The sequence below is a fragment of the Polychytrium aggregatum genome (assembly GCF_025602895.1).
Source record: "Polychytrium aggregatum strain JEL109 chromosome Unknown BJ171scaffold_23, whole genome shotgun sequence".
NCBI lineage: Eukaryota > Fungi > Chytridiomycota > Chytridiomycetes > Polychytriales > Polychytrium > Polychytrium aggregatum.
In genome coordinates this window covers 220491-235269 of record NW_026516225.1, presented here as the reverse complement: position 1 = coordinate 235269, position 14779 = coordinate 220491, and the positions used below count along the sequence as shown (strand labels likewise).

The following is a 14779-nucleotide window of genomic DNA, read 5'->3' as shown; positions in this document are numbered from 1 at the left end:
CTCGCCGCGCGGCCTCGCTATCCGCCCGCGAACCTGTCCATTCGAGGGCGTTGTGTCACACCGTGTATTGCAAGACGGGCGTCTGTGCGTGTGTCGTTCCATTTATGGACAGGCCGGCCGCCTGCTGCTGCCCACAGACACACTGCCGCGGCCGGCTTGCGGCCCGAGCACACACACGCCCCCTTGTGTGCTGCGGCGCGACAGCCCTAAGGGCTTGCTAGGGCTTGCTAGGGCCTGTGTGCGCCGTCCCGGTTTCACACCGCGATCTGGCTCAGCGGCTCTTCCATGTGGCTCCGGAGAGCATTGGCCTGCCGGGCGGGCGATGGGACGGACCACCATGGCGGGCGATGGGGACGACATATCCAGTGGAGACGCAATCCAACAGATATCACACGCCAGTTAGCGACGTCGTTAATGGGCTGCTCTCTCCTCGTTCCTCTCGTCCGATGCGCCCCCCCTTCCAGTCGTACCTTCATCCTGAGAATACCAAACTCGGTCTCGTTGCTGCCGACCAGACAGAGTAGCAGCTTGTCCACTCGGGTCAATGCCACCCGTCCTTCCTGATAGCGAGACACAGGCACGAAAAAGAAGACAGTGAGCATCCCATCCAGCGATACCACTCCCCCGGATCTGTGTTGCTCGTTGCCCCACGTCGTGCCGCAGCGGATTTCTGTCCAGCCGCGGATCTGTTCTGCAGCCACACGAGCATCCATCGTCCATTGCCGAATGTCCATCGTTCAGTATCCATCGTTCAGCATCCATCATCGAGCATCCATCATCGAGCATCCATCCAATATCCAACGAAACCCTTTGCCCGCTGCGCATATCGCATTGGTCCGGTGCCGCCGCCGTGTGGGCTGGCGAATAGGGCTGTGGCAAGGCGACAATCAACGCCACAGATTCATGTCCAGGCCGCTCGACATCCAGATTGCCCCCGCTTCGTGATCCGCGTCTTGCCGGTAGGCCAGCCCCCCGAGGGCAGAGTGAGAGGGAGGGAGAGAGGAGCCGGACAGGCGGCACCGAGAGGAAAAATGGCCAGGCAGCGATCTCCGATCATCTTGGGTCGCTTCGTCGGTCATTACCTCGCATTCTAGCAGCAGCGTCTGGAGCTGCCCAGGCGCCGAGGCCGATTCAGCCTCCACGCATGTATTTTTTTGGTAGGTCGACCAGATGTTGGTCACGACGGCGGCGATGATTTTGGCAAACCGGTCGTCTCCACCGGCAAACGCCAGCAGAGACCCGTTCAAGTTCAGAAGCCTGTTTGGTGTCGCAGGATGATTCGGATCCGGTGAGGGTTTGTGTGGGTGAGCGAGCGTTGGGAATATGGTGGCCGTACGTTTGCCATTTTGTCCATCGTCCCAGTGAAGGAGACGATGTCGGTGTGAAGGAGCAAAAGATCGAGTTTACTCTGGTCAGCAAACGGCTCGCACACATGGATATTACGGCGGTCCTGAATCGATGTACAATCGTCTCTCAAGCAGCAAACCCGCCACACAGACTCTGGACTGCTCCCAGCAGAGTATCCTGTCAGGGGCAACAATGGCGATCCCGCTCCTCCTCATCCAGCCATCGTGGGCCAATGCGCCGCGTTTTGATACTGCACTCGCACGTCGCTCCTGTCTCTGGCTACGTCGGCTCGGTTCGGTTCAGTTCAGTCCGGCTCAGTCCTCGCCCGGCTCGCTGCAAGCTGGCTCGGCTCTCGGACGGGATAATGCTCTGGTCGTGGGGGAGGGGCTCCCGATTCCAGACTCGCAGCCAGAACTGACTTACAGCGTCGAGTGCACGCCCCCGGTGTTGGCCTGGGCAAGTAGCTGCGAAATGACTCTTGGCTTGATCATCGGAGAGGCGTGTGCAGGGGAGGAGAGCGAGCGGGGCTTTGTTTCGGCTGTCGGTGTGCGGTCCGGGGTTGGGCCAGGTCGGAAAGGATGGTGTTTGCTCTGGAGCCGCCAGGGGCCTGCTGAAAACAGCCGGCGTGGGCAGCCTTCTGGCCATGCTGCGCACGCTCCTGGCGGATGCTGCCGATCGGCCGAGCCGGTTCAGCGGACATGGCCCGCAGCCGGATGCTGGGGACGGAGGCCATCTGGACGATGCAGTGTGCGCAGGGCCATGCAATCAAGCCGGCTGGCCGTGTTCATGGGCGCTGGCCTGCTGCGAGACGGCCTGCTCGCAAACAGCGCTCACCCACAGCGGAGCATCAGCAGTGCCATGTCGATTCGCGCAGCTGTATTCGGCCCAAAACCGCTGTCTCTGCCTCAAAGATCGATTATCAGAGATCGGGAATTATCAAAGATCGGGCATTATTGATCGACCCCTCAGAGATCGACCCCCCTCAGAGATCGGGCATCCTCAGGATCCGCTTGTCTTTGTTTTTGGCGTGCTCGACCAGATCAGCCCAAAAGACCAGCTTCTTGATGCGTTCGGGGGCACGCCGGGCACCCGTGGCCCAGTAGAAGATGTCCCAGTCGTTTTCTTCCAAGAAGTGGTCGAATTGCGCCAGGGCCTCGGCGTCCATTTTTGGGAGTTGCGTCTTGGCAAAGGTCGCGAGGATCAGATCGTTCTCTAGGATGCCGCGCTTGCGCACCTGGTAGAGGAGCCGTGCCCGCTTGGTCTCCGTGGGCTCGTCCGGGCTGCGGTTCAGGAACGGCAGCGGCTCTGCGGGCTGGAACGTTTCAAACTCGTCGCTTTCTTGCTCTGAGGGCGAGGGCCACTTGCGGCTCCAGTCGGGTGCTTGGGGCTCCCACTCGGCCTTGGGCTCCCAGACCAGCTTGGGGGTTGTCAGGAATCGGACAGAGACAGCCGACATGCGGCTTCTCCGCAGACACGCCGTGAGTCGCGGAAGCATTGTGAAGATGCGGTGCGGCGAATGCGACAGTGCGCCGTACTGATGCGATGTGGGTGATGTGCCGGGATGGTGGTCTGAGGGCGATAATGGCAGCAACGAAAGCAAAATCCGCAGCCATTTCCTCGCCGCGCTCTCGGCACGCTCTCGGTACGTTCTCGGCACGCTCTCGCTGCTTGCAGAGAAACATCGCTTGTTGACAATCGATTTGTCCCAAACACCCGCCGTCCGACCTGCATCAATGTCGAGCGACAGCAATGCACAGAGGACGGAGCCCCAAGCAGTTGCCATGGCGGCGGCGGCCCAGCCCCTCCCTCCTCAGCCAAGCGCAGGCTCATCCCTCGCTCGCTACGATCTCATCTGCATCTTGATTTGCAACGACGCCTTCTTGCGCACTGCCCGACTCTCAACCCTGGTCAAGCTTCCTCAGCTTGCTCGTCAGCACAGAGACATTCTCTCCCTCGTTTCCGCCGATGCATGGATCGACCGGCTCTATGACCAACTCGGCCTCACCGACAGCTTCTTCGAGGACCTCGACGAGCCCGTCGACCGTAGGGCCGTCCTGGAGGGCTTGTGCTCCTTCCTCACTCGCAACAATGGCTTTCCCAGCAGCTTCGAGGCCTACCAGAAGGAGCTTCCGCTTTGGTGGATCCTCCACCACAACAGCGACATGGTGCCGCCCGTCTGGGACTACCTGAATCCGATTATCGAAGCATCGGACATGCCCTGTATCGCTTGCGCTGGTCCCAAGACGCTCGAGGCTGTCCGGTGGCTGGACCCGCAAGAGCAATTTCGGCTCGTCGATAGCGCACAAATCATTCGCAGACACCACTGCCCCGATTGCGCTGCCGTCATTCGCAACTGGGATAGGCGGGCGATCTACGCCATCGTCAGGCCTGACGAGCACCCCTTTCATACCCGCGAGCAGTGGGTCCGGCTGCTGCCGCATGAACTCGACATCCTTGGCGATCCGGATTTCTACGAGCTCCACCTCGTCAACTGCTCCCTTTCGTCTCTCTCCGGCTGGCCCGAAGAGCTCGAGCACATTTCCCACCTCCGGATCGATGGAGAGCCTGCGGCGGATCGAGTCGAGGATCCCACAGGAATGCGCCGTGTGTCTGGCGAGACTGAGCCTGTATCGTCAGCAACATGTGGCAGCTCCAAGCACTTCCCACGCTGCCTCGCCCGCCTGAGGTCACTCGATGTGAGCCACTGCACCCGGCTTGCGTCCCTGGCAGAATTGCATCCGCTTCCTTATTTGAACAAGCTTCGACTCCCGTTCTCTGTTCTTTCGCTGGAGGGATTGCTCACGCAGCTGGATGCACTCGAGGAGCTCGACATGTGGGAATGCAGCAGCCTGAAATCACTCCTGGGCCTTGTATCCATGCCCAAGCTGAAGGTGCTCAGGTTACCACGATCGGGTCGGTACTTGGATGATATGTCAGATTGGAGCGCCTGGCTCCACCACCATCAACAGTCGCAGCCGTCTGCCGAACCGGATGAAGCCCTGGCAACACCCTGGCCGTCTCTGACCGAGCTGTGGGTGCAGTATCCTCCTGGGGGTCTCGGGCCGCTCTCGACCATGCTTGAGTCAATCCAGTCTCTGCATCTGTTCATGAGCGGACAGTCGAACGTGTTCGCAACTCTCCCGCCAATGCTACGCCTGACCAGCCTTTGGCTCCATGGATCGATGGACACACTGGCCCAAATCGACGGATACCCGGATTCGCTTCAGCTGCTTTGTCTCGATCAGGACTGCATGGTCAGTTCGCTGGCGGGAATGCCTGAAATGCCCAAACTGGAGACGCTTGTTCTCCCGTCATGCATCAGCACCATGATCGCCATGGCACCTCGTCTGGAGTCGCTGGTTCGGCTGAACCTGTTGGCCTGCACTGCACTACGTTCGCTTGAGGGATTCCCATGCTCGCCCAAGCTGGAGGAGCTGTACCTTCCGCCTTCGCTCGAAACCCTGGAAGGCATGCCCCCAACGCTCCCGGCCATCAAGAGCCTGAGTCTATCGGTATGCATAAGACTGCGGGATCTCAAAAACGTACCTGCAATGCCAATGCTTCTCAATCTGACTCTACCGGAATCTCTGAGGTCGTTACAGGGGATGCCAAGGACCCTGGAGTCCCTCACGACGCTTGGAGTCAGTCGCTGTCGCCGTCTAAAGTCCCTCGAGGGTCTCTCCAACTTGCCCAGCGTCCGGCGGCTTGAGCTCCCCCCAGGACTCGAGGCCCTGAGTATCGCATCGGTGTCGCTCGACTCGGTCGTCGAGCTTTCCGTAGCCAGTTGCTTGCTCCTCAAGACTCTCGGTGGATTCCCACAAGCGCCGCGCCTGGAGCTGCTTGTTCCTGCGCGCACACTCACCACACTCGAGGGCCTGCCGACGGTGATGGGGTGTCTAAAGAGGCTTGATCTCTCGGGATGCACCGAACTCGCTTGTTTGAAAGGATTCCCACATGCCCCGAGGCTGGAGACACTGATCCTCGACAAATCGCTCGGAAGTCTGCAAGGGCTCCCGCCAGCCCTTCCGGCCTTGACGCTGCTCCGATTCCAAGGAGCAACCGCATCGTGCGCCAATCCCAACTTGCTGTCCGATTTGCAGCACATGGCTCTGCCCTTGCTCAGGGAGCTTTGGTTGCCCCCGTCCGTCCAAAACTTTCAGGGGCTTCCTGGGGTCTTGGAATCGCTTGAAACCTTGGACCTGAGCATGGCGTGCGCCAGCTTGAGGTCTCTGGTCGGTCTCCCACACATGCCCAGGCTCACGATGATGGTCCTCGCTGGCCAGACCGAACCCAATCTCGTCGTCCAAGAACTCGCTGCCGCTGTGACCGCATACAGACCAAACGTGGAGATCCGATGGCGACAATGAAAATATACCAAACCAAGTCAAACCGGGAATGGGGCGGCGGCAATCGAAGCTAGTCGACCGTATGCGCTGATACAGAGGCAAGTGTGCCCGCAAGATCCAGGCAACGACGATAGCTGCTCCGAACTATCCAGGAAGACCGCCAAGTTGCCCGCAGTCTAGAAGACGATGGATGCAGTGTGCACATCGACCGTCGCCCATGATGGTCGATTGTGCTCATCCATGGATGTGCTGCTCATAGACTGCTTCTCATCGACGCCCAAGGATCGGCAACGACGAATCACCCGATGCGAAGCGATAGCGCGGCATTGATCGGAGCCGGCTCAAGCGACTAACGACGAAACGAAGCGAACGGCAATTTATTTCTTGTCGGTGCAGAGCGGGACCTCCCAAGAGCCGCCAAGAAATACACATGTGTACATGCGTGTGCCCGCAACCCGCCGCTGCCGCCGTCGCGGGAACGATCCACACCCACAAAAGTCGCCAGGAAATGACGACTCCGCGCCGTGCTCCTGGGCGCCCGAGCCAGTCAGGTGTGTTGGACTCAGTAAGCCTTCGAGTCGGCATCTTCGAGGGCATGGCCGGAGACGTGTCTGATTGCAAAGCACTCGGAGACAACGTGGTTCTTTCGGCCACAGCGGGCGCATTGAGGCCTGGTCGACTTTTGTCTGTCGTAAGCCGAGTCTGCGCTCTGGCCGGCGGCCTCGGCCTGGCTGGTTTCTGAGCGGAACTTGCGCATCTTTTGTGGCGAGCCGATTCTCGAGCCAAACCATCGCAGGTCGCCAATGACCTCGTCCACGGTCAGACCCGGCCTCTGGCTCTTGGCCATGATGAACGTCTCGAACCGTCTGCCGAGCCCGCTGAGATAGAGTTAGATTTCTTCTTTGGCGGTGATTTCGTTTCCGGAGAAACGGGCGATGGCGATGGCGTGTTCCTTGCGGCTGATGTAGTCGTCGACACTCATGTCGCCCTCGAGTCGAATCTCCATCGCATTCTCGAGGGACTTCATCAGCTTAATGGTGCTGGTGTACTCGAAATCGGCGACGACGGCAGCCCAGAGCTCGGCCGAGGTTATCTCCGCGATGTTGCTTTCGTAGCGCATCGCGAGGCGGATCGGCAGGGACATGAAGATGGTTCCCTTGGCCCTGTTGTCTTCGTGTCTGAACTGGGCGAGCTCCTCGGGGCTGTCTTTGCCGGGTTTGGGGATCGTGCCGGTGATGTAGTCGTAGAGGTTTTCTTGGAGGAAGTGGCCGATGGCCTTCATCTTCCAGACCGGATAGATGTCATGGTCGACCTCGGGGAGGCCGTTTCGATCGACGTGGAGGCGAGCCCGGGACATTTGGCGGAGTTATGAGGTGGTTTGGTGGTGCCCGGTGCAGGAGGCGATGATGAGGTTGCAGAGCGAGAGGAGTGCTGATGGGCGAGCCAAGATGAAAGTGAGGAAGGGAAAGGGAAGGGCAAGACGAGCACGGTCATTGCTCAATCGCAGTTGTGATCCCAATGGCTCAAGCAAATGGCCCAACTGAAACAAGGCATTTCGACCTGTGGATTGAAAGGTGTTGATCAGCTGCTTGGCTGCGTGACGCCGCTTGGTGCTCGCACTGTTGCAATGAACTTGGCCGATGAGATGTTGACCGCTGAGACATTCGAGTCTTGGACCGACTCCATTGACGGGCTGGCTGCACGGACACACCGACTCTGTCGACATATGAGTTGTATGGATGCGCCGACCATAGCCGGCCACCCAGGGAGATGACTTGACTTGATCTACTTGGTCGTGTGTAACCAAGGTTGGGGGAAACTCAAACTCTGGGTCGGGCAGTCTCCAGTTTCTGGGTTCCGAGTACATACGCACCATGGCCGAACAACGCATCCAGATTCACCAGGTGCTTGGGGCCATCCCGCCACTGCTGTCCTGGTTCGCTCTGAACATGCTGTACATATGCTTTCGGCATCTCACGAGGAGAGTTGGGTATATTGCACAACCTCGGGACGAGCCATTGGGGCCAGCCGACGGGAGCTGGCTGCAGGCGACGGACAGGCGAGAGCCAAATGACCAAAAGTGGGCAGAGAACGAGCCGGAATGCACGGAAACGGGCAAACAGGGAAGCCAAAGGATGGCGAGGGACATATGCGCAGGATATACAGAGGTTGTTGTTCGGGCGTGAAGGTTGGATATACTTGTTTTCGTTCAAAGAGAGCGCAAAATTAACCAACATGGAGGACGGCGGCGGCGAGGGTAACGAAAGAGAGTGGGAGGGAGGGGAGGCTATGGACAGGAAGGCGAAAGGGCATGGCAAAAACACAGATTACAGATAAAGAAAGCAAGAACAAAGCCAGGCAGCTCGACTGATGACTGCGGCTGGCGGAGGCATCGCAAGATGGGAGGGAGGAGAATGAACAGCAGATGAGCCCACGGTAAGGGGCGTGAATGTGAGAGTATTAAGCATGGCATGGAGTGCGTGAATGACGTATCGGAGATATGGAATGGGCAGAATCAGGGACCGGAGAGAGAGTCGGACACCCGTTTAGAAGCATCGCTTGGTTTTGACATGGCGGAAGAGGGCATCGCTTCGGGTGAAGGTCGTTCCGCAGCGCGAGCACTTGTAGCCTGGGCAGTTGGGATCGTGGACAATCTCATGGCGTCGCAGATCCTGCTTGCGCAGGAAGGTCTTGTCGCAATCTTTGCATCTGAAGGGACGCAGGACCGACGCCTCGGGCTCGCTGCTGGGCGAGTCGCGCTTCAGATGGGCCGGGGGATAGGGGCGAGAGAGGGCACGCTTGCGGGTCTTGCGATCTTCATGCGAGCCACAGGCGACTGGCGAGTCGGGGAGAGAATAAATACAGGTATCGGCGAGAGGCTCGGCAGGGTATGGCATGATCGGGGACGACGGGGCGCTTGCGGGCTGCAGATCGAGCGAGTTGAGGGTATGGATGGATTCGTCGAGGCTGTGCTCAAAGTAGTGGTCGGCATGGACGGCCTGGAAGAGGCACGGCTCGCTGGGCGAGGCCACGAGCGACGAGAGGCTGGCGGAGCAAGTCGAGATGGTGGTATGAGGCGAGGTGACGGACTCGCACGGCGTGTCCGGGATGATGTCCTCGAGCGGGGTGAAGGGGTGGAGGCCCAGGACGGTGGATTCGTGGCCGAAGGGAGGAGGACAGTCGGCAAAGAATTCGATGGCGTCGGTAGCGAGATCGAGATCGTCGGAATGCGACGAGTCGCTGAGATAGGAGGATTCGGAGAGTGCCGGGGAAGTGAGGCGGTCGTGGACGTGCTGGAGGAAATCGGGCGAGCACTCTTTCAGGAACAGCTCGCGAGCAGGGCCGTCGAGCAGAGGCGAAGGAGCCAGGGTTGGCGAAGCATTGCGAGCGACCTTGAGGGCCTTGTCGGAGTTATCGAACAGGGTGGTTTGCAGGACAGCAGCCTCGGGCGAGGCAAAGACGCTGGCGAAGGGAAGCTTCTGCATGGCGGGTGGACAGCGAGGCGCTTTGGAGCGATTGTGTTGGGCCGAGGACGAGCAGACTGGTGGTGAGCATGGTTGGCGACGGGGCGACGAGAGGATTTATATCGGAAGGGAACCTATTTTTTTTTTTCCTTCTTGGCCGGGGGACATGTCCCGACAGACAGTCGAGGCCGTGTATACGACATATGGAACGGATTCGGTTGAGCGATCAAAGCCGAGAGTGGAAAAAAGGTCGAAAATGGAATGTTGGCCATACAACCACGGGGGCGAGGAGAGAGGCGAGGGGCGAGAAGGAGGGCGCCACAGAGAGTGTGTAGACGCTTGAATGGAAACGGGCAGAGAGAGAGACACAGAGCGAGAACGTGTGCCGAGAGAGAGCGCGCGTGGCGAGGACGGACTGCCACACGGCGCCGCACGACGAGTGGATGGCGGATACAGGCCCGTGGCAGTGCGCGTGGCAGTCCAGCGGCAAGCCGCGGATGAATGGCAGAACCGCCGCAGTGCTGTATGGAGGCCGATGTGTGGCTGGGCGGCCGTTTTTTTTCCTTGCCGTTGGGCGTGCGCAGCGCTCATCCGCCGCGAGAGCACAGGCGAGGACAGGCGAGACAGGCAGCGAGACAGGCAGCGAAACCGCCATGGAGCGATCGGCAGTTGCATCGAGGACGGCGAGCCCCAAGGAAAAGGCAAGACTGGTCGAGTCTCTGCCGTCGACTCGCACGGTGCTGCGATATCTCCATCTGCACGATGCTGCGATATCTCCACTCGCTCGATACCGCCCCGTCGCTTCCACCGAGAGCGCACCGACGGGCATGACGAGACGCGTGACCCCACACACACACCCACGCGCTCGCCCTCACCGCATTCGTCCTTCCGCCACGCCGTTTCGTTCGTCCATCCCTCGCCCGATCTCCTCCAATCCTGTCCTGGCTCGCCGTCGATCCATACATCCACCATTCGCAGGTCCTTCCTGGCGAGCGTGCCCACCCCGCTTGCTTCGGTTGTATCCGCTCGATTCTGCGAGGCCGCTGCAGTGCCCAGCACCGCGCCAGCCCTGCCGCTCGCTGTTGTGCCTTGCCGTCGTTTCATTTCGACCCTGGGCCAGCCGAGCCCTCTTGCAGATTTCTCCAAGGGAAGGGGCGCTTGCCACATTGGCAGCGTATTTGGCAGGTCTTCAGGAATTGCGGGGCTGCATCCAGCGCCTGTTATGCCCGGCAGAGTCCATACAGCCTACTGGGCTCACCTCCCGATTGGTCGCAGACACAAGTCCACCCCCACAAACAGATACCGCTGCCTCTGCTGCTGCTGTTGCTGCTTGCCTGGGTTGCTGTTGTTGCTGCTTGCCTGGGTTGCTGCTGGAGCCACGGCACCGGTTTGCCGTCCGAACCTTCGGCGACGCTGCCACTCCATCTCTGCTTGATCTCCTCAAAAACAGCAACCTTTCATTCCAACACATCAGCTGGCTGTATTTGAGCACGCCGGCCAAAGCCGTCTCTGGACTCACGCCGGGTCCTCCTTCAGCATGCTCCGCAGCATCTGGATACGCTTCTCGATGTACTGCATGCCTGAGGTCTGTCCCGGATACGATTCGGTCAGGAGACGATGCAGACCAGACCCACAACAGGCCCGGCTGATGCTGCCCTGTTTTGCTCCAGCTGTCCTTCGCACCAGTCCCGAGCGCCACCAACGCCCACTTGCCGGCCGACAACGCAACTCACCGGCGACCCGGGCTGGCTTGGGCCTGCCTCGGACTTGGTTCGTCCGCCGGCTGCTAGTCCTGTACCGGCAACCGATGCTAGGTCGGTACGGGTGTGCGGCATCGTTGTGATGTTGACGCTGCCTTGAGGTGTCGTCGTCGCAACCGTCACCGGCGGTGGAGGGATCGAGCTCTCGTTCTGCCCAAACCAGAGTGGACTGGATCAGCGCCACAGCTCGACCGAGCGAATTGGAGTCGCAATTCGGAGCGGCCAGAGTTGAGGAGCCACTCGCCGACGAAGGAAAGCGTCGCATCGACAGACAACGGGCTTTCGTCGAGGCCGCCAGCGCTCAGCAACCTCTCTGCCCACTCATTCATTCGGCCATCCGCCCATCCATCCATCCACCCACTTACACTCGTTCGTCTAGCCCAAACACTTACATATGGATCCGGTTGGTTGAAATGAAAGGCTGCCCATGCGGGATACTCTCGTTCCAGTCGGATAAGAGTATTTTCGATGGCCTTGATGCGTTGCATTGGGTTCATGGAGTTTGCTGGCGGTGTGCATCAGAGCGACATCAGCCGAATCCAAGCGCCCTGGCCAGCTGCTATGGTCGATCGACGACACTCGTCGCTCAAGCCAAGCTCGTCAAGCGAGCCAAGACTCTCACCAAACTCAATATTGAGGTGCGACTCGATGTTGGCAATCCGTTGTTTGAGGTCCGGGCCGGCTCCCTTCGCTTCCGCCTTCGCTATCCGGCTCCGCTGCATCGACCGCGAGAGCGGGCCATCAAAGTTCATGGCCACATTCGTCTTCATCTGGATGCTGCGGTTGAGGTCCTTGGCATCCGCTCGGGCACACGAATACTCTGCAAGCGAATGCAAGGCTCTGGTCGGAATGGTGCCCCCATGGACCCGGACCCGGATGGAGCTCCTCTGCTCGGGCAGGTCGCCTCGCATCGGCCAACTTACCCTCCTTGGCCGCACCAGGCTTCAGAAACTCGACCGTATTGCTCTCGTTGATCTGACTCCGCTTGTTCTGGATCAGCGACTCGATTCTTTGGTCCATCTTGGGCGCCGTGGCCAACAGAATCAGACTCGGCTCCAACAATGGGGACTACGGCGCTGGAGATGCAAGGGTCGCTTACCTCGTCCTTTGTCAATACATGCTGCGAGTTGCTTTCGGACGGCCTCGTTTCTGCATGCCATATTGAAAACGCAATGAGTATCGCCAGCGGCCATACCGGCAACAGTGACGCTGCGAGCAGCCGGATGTCCCTACCTTCGCCCACGCTCTCGTCATATTTTCGCTTGTGGCTTCCTCGAAGGGAGGGCGGCAGGACTTTCTGCAGTTGCTGTGGCCCAGGGTGGAGACAGAGCGGTGGGCAGCTGCAGTGAGCGAGAAGAAGCCGGCGGAAACATATCGGCCATCTACTTTGGGCAGCTGGCTTCGATCCGCCACCCTGAAGCTCAACGAACGCCATCGACCAATGCATCCGACTGCAATCTCCTCTGGCACGATGCGACTGGATCTACCGACGCCGACGAGGACAAAATAGTCGTGGACAGACTGGCTTGTCGTCGGCGACTGCAGCGACTGTGCATATCGATCGTCAATCGTCTGGAGCTGCTCCTCGATCGGGGCGATCCCAAGTCCGAACTGTAAAGTGAAGAGGGAAGACAGTCGTCATATCGACCAGCATCGCGATCGATCGGCGTCGTCCGTTAGATCCAGATCTGAATCCCAAAGCCCAAACCGGCCGTCGAGAATCGCAAGGCAGATCGAAGCAGAACGCTGTGGAGGTCCGATACGAACAGGCCGCAAAACGTCCGAGATGACGTCCATCAGGCTCTGGAAGAACAGCACGTCGGCGGGCTCGAGCTTGGACATGGGTTCTGGCGGATGGGTAAGTGGGCTGGTCCACTAAAGCTCCGGCAGGGAGGGGAGGATGCAACGGCAGCGGGATGGGAAGGCAACCGCAAGACCGGCAGAGGTTCGATCATGGCCGAGCTTTCTCGGCCGAGCCCACCAACCGGCCGATCGAGGCCCAGCAGCCCCCGCTTCCGGATCAAACCCGCAGCGGGCGGGGACGCTCTCGCAAGAACAATGCTCGCCGCCGTGCATCGTCGAGACAGCCGTGCAAGACAGACGAGAGCCCAGGCCGCCCAGCCAAGATAGCCCAGGCCGCAACTCTCTCCCGTCGGGCCGCACATCCCTCGCCAGCGAATCTGCAGCCGCAGAGCCAGTCTGTTGGTCTCGCAAACCGCCCCGGCAACACCTTGCTTCTCTCTCCCCGTTGTTTCCCGTCATGCCTCTATTGGCCGCAACGACCTCGCGGTCCAAGGAGTCGGAAGAAGCACTCTCCGGGAAGGATGCCATCAAGGTTGCCCTCTACCACGGACGGAAGCTGCCCGATGTCAGCAAAGCGCTCGTCCGGCAGGTCATCCGCGAGGAAATCAGTGCCGAGCAGGCCGCTCCCAAGCGACAAAGCTACGTCGCCCGCAAGGAGATGCTCATTCCCTGCTCCCGACGACGCTCCAAGCTGATCATGGCCGCCATGAATAGCAAACGGATGCAGGCCAAGTACAGCGACGCGTCCTCATGGAACCCCGAGGGCTCGTCGGAGGACTTTTCGCCGGTGTCGCTCTGGAACCGGCCGATGAGCATCGGCTCGTCGCTGCGGTCAGAGTTCTCGGCAAGCGAGCTCAATCGGCTCTCAAAGACGGAGCTGCTCGCGGTCGCCCGGGCAGAGCACCGGCAGCTGGTCCGTGCCCAGCTTAACAAGCTTCAGCTTCCCAAGGAGAAGGAGCGCCCGGACGAGCATGGAGACGGCCAGTATCGCAGCAAGCCGGATCTAGCCGCCCCTCCAAGCACGAGCAGCTACTACAAGAGCTTCAAGGCGCTGGGCCATCTCGGATACGAGCAGCTGCCACTAAAGCCCCTTGCTCCGATCGACACCCACATGGTCCGTCTCTCGAGTCCTCTCCATCCGCTGCCCGCCGACGCTTGGTGCGGCATCGAACAAGTGTGCTGACCGCCCGCTGCACTCACCCGGCCAACCCTCCCCGTCTAAACAGACCCATGAAAAACTCTCTGGGACGCGACTGCTGGCCATGCCCGATGTCATCTCGAGTAAGTCTGGGGACGCTGGGGGCTCTGTGGCTGCTTGCGATCGCATGTCCACTTGCCCAGTCCCTCGTTCCCACCCCCCAGACGATTGGATGGATGATCTGCCCGTCCTCCCTCCCTCCCTCGCTCCAAATGCATGCCATTATCCAAGGCTTGACTGTTTGCGCCCTGCCACAACAGAGAAAGCCACGGCTGTGGCCAACAACAGCATCAATGCCACCCTGAAGCGAATCGTGGCCGAAATTGACAAAGTGACATGGCTCACCGAGGACGAGCGTGAGTCTGTGGTAGGCTTTCGGTGCAAAAATCTTTCTGTCGACTGGGCAGGCTCAGTTCTTTCCTAGGTTTCACCGTCTCGCCGTCTCGCCGTCTCACCGAGGGTCTCGCATGCACACCCACATCATTCCTAGGTCAACACATTCATCTCAGATCTGGCATTGCGCTACCACCAAATCGAGGACATCATGATACCCACATTGTCTCCGCAGCAAAATCGGACGCTTGTCATCAAGACCTTTGAGAGGATCGGTGCCATCAAAAGCTACATCCTCGAGAAGCTGCGGAAGCAGCGAATTCGTATGTTCTCTGGAGATACCACTCGCTTTGTTGCCTCCTTCCCGAGTGACTCTTGGCCGAGCATCGTTCTGATAGGGTACCGATATCTGATCTGAAATCGGATTGGGTGGTGGTGGTGGAATACTTCAAAACACAGGGATGGAGAGCGCCGCAGTCTTTGGAGACGATGCAAACAACTGTCGCATCGCATCGCTGTTCAGGACCG

General features: G+C 59.7%; 6 protein-coding genes across 6 annotated transcripts; 1 reads left to right on the top strand and 5 right to left on the bottom strand.

Moving 5' to 3' along the window:
* Positions 1 to 46: 46 nt before the first annotated feature.
* On the bottom strand, positions 47 to 1925 carry BJ171DRAFT_509153 (uncharacterized protein). The gene is made up of 4 exons (XM_053111351.1): positions 1771 to 1925; positions 1083 to 1257; positions 471 to 560; positions 47 to 308 (listed from the first exon to the last, which is right to left on the bottom strand). Exons 1-4 carry the CDS (start codon positions 1836 to 1838, stop codon positions 255 to 257), a joined length of 387 nt encoding a protein of 128 aa, XP_052965718.1. The 5' UTR covers positions 1839 to 1925; the 3' UTR covers positions 47 to 254.
* Positions 1926 to 2201: 276 nt separating this feature from the next.
* Positions 2202 to 2914, bottom strand: BJ171DRAFT_509152 (succinate dehydrogenase assembly factor 2, mitochondrial-like protein). Its single transcript, XM_053111350.1, has one exon. The coding sequence runs from the start codon at positions 2840 to 2842 to the stop codon at positions 2330 to 2332; it is 513 nt and encodes a 170-aa protein (XP_052965717.1). The 5' UTR covers positions 2843 to 2914; the 3' UTR covers positions 2202 to 2329.
* A 161-nt stretch (positions 2915 to 3075) lies between these two features.
* BJ171DRAFT_509150 (uncharacterized protein) lies at positions 3076 to 6060 on the top strand. The gene has a single exon (XM_053111349.1). It carries the CDS (start codon positions 3081 to 3083, stop codon positions 5712 to 5714), a length of 2634 nt encoding a protein of 877 aa, XP_052965716.1. The 5' UTR covers positions 3076 to 3080; the 3' UTR covers positions 5715 to 6060.
* A 195-nt stretch (positions 6061 to 6255) lies between these two features.
* BJ171DRAFT_568756 (uncharacterized protein) lies at positions 6256 to 7213 on the bottom strand (the record flags this gene model as incomplete). The annotated part of the gene is made up of 2 exons (XM_053113532.1): positions 6716 to 7213; positions 6256 to 6559 (listed from the first exon to the last, which is right to left on the bottom strand). Exons 1-2 carry the CDS (start codon positions 7048 to 7050, stop codon positions 6256 to 6258), a joined length of 639 nt encoding a protein of 212 aa, XP_052965715.1. The 5' UTR covers positions 7051 to 7213.
* Positions 7214 to 8257: 1044 nt separating this feature from the next.
* On the bottom strand, positions 8258 to 8416 carry BJ171DRAFT_413795 (uncharacterized protein; the record flags this gene model as incomplete). Its single annotated transcript, XM_053107307.1, has 1 exon — positions 8258 to 8416. A coding segment is annotated over one exon (159 nt), but the record flags the coding sequence as incomplete, so codon positions are not given.
* Positions 8417 to 10678: 2262 nt separating this feature from the next.
* On the bottom strand, positions 10679 to 13013 carry BJ171DRAFT_137716 (uncharacterized protein). The gene is made up of 8 exons (XM_053105690.1): positions 12685 to 13013; positions 12409 to 12528; positions 12151 to 12223; positions 12017 to 12066; positions 11841 to 11937; positions 11540 to 11737; positions 11310 to 11422; positions 10679 to 11067 (listed from the first exon to the last, which is right to left on the bottom strand). Exons 1-8 carry the CDS (start codon positions 12757 to 12759, stop codon positions 10765 to 10767), a joined length of 1029 nt encoding a protein of 342 aa, XP_052965713.1. The 5' UTR covers positions 12760 to 13013; the 3' UTR covers positions 10679 to 10764.
* Positions 13014 to 14779: the final 1766 nt, after the last annotated feature.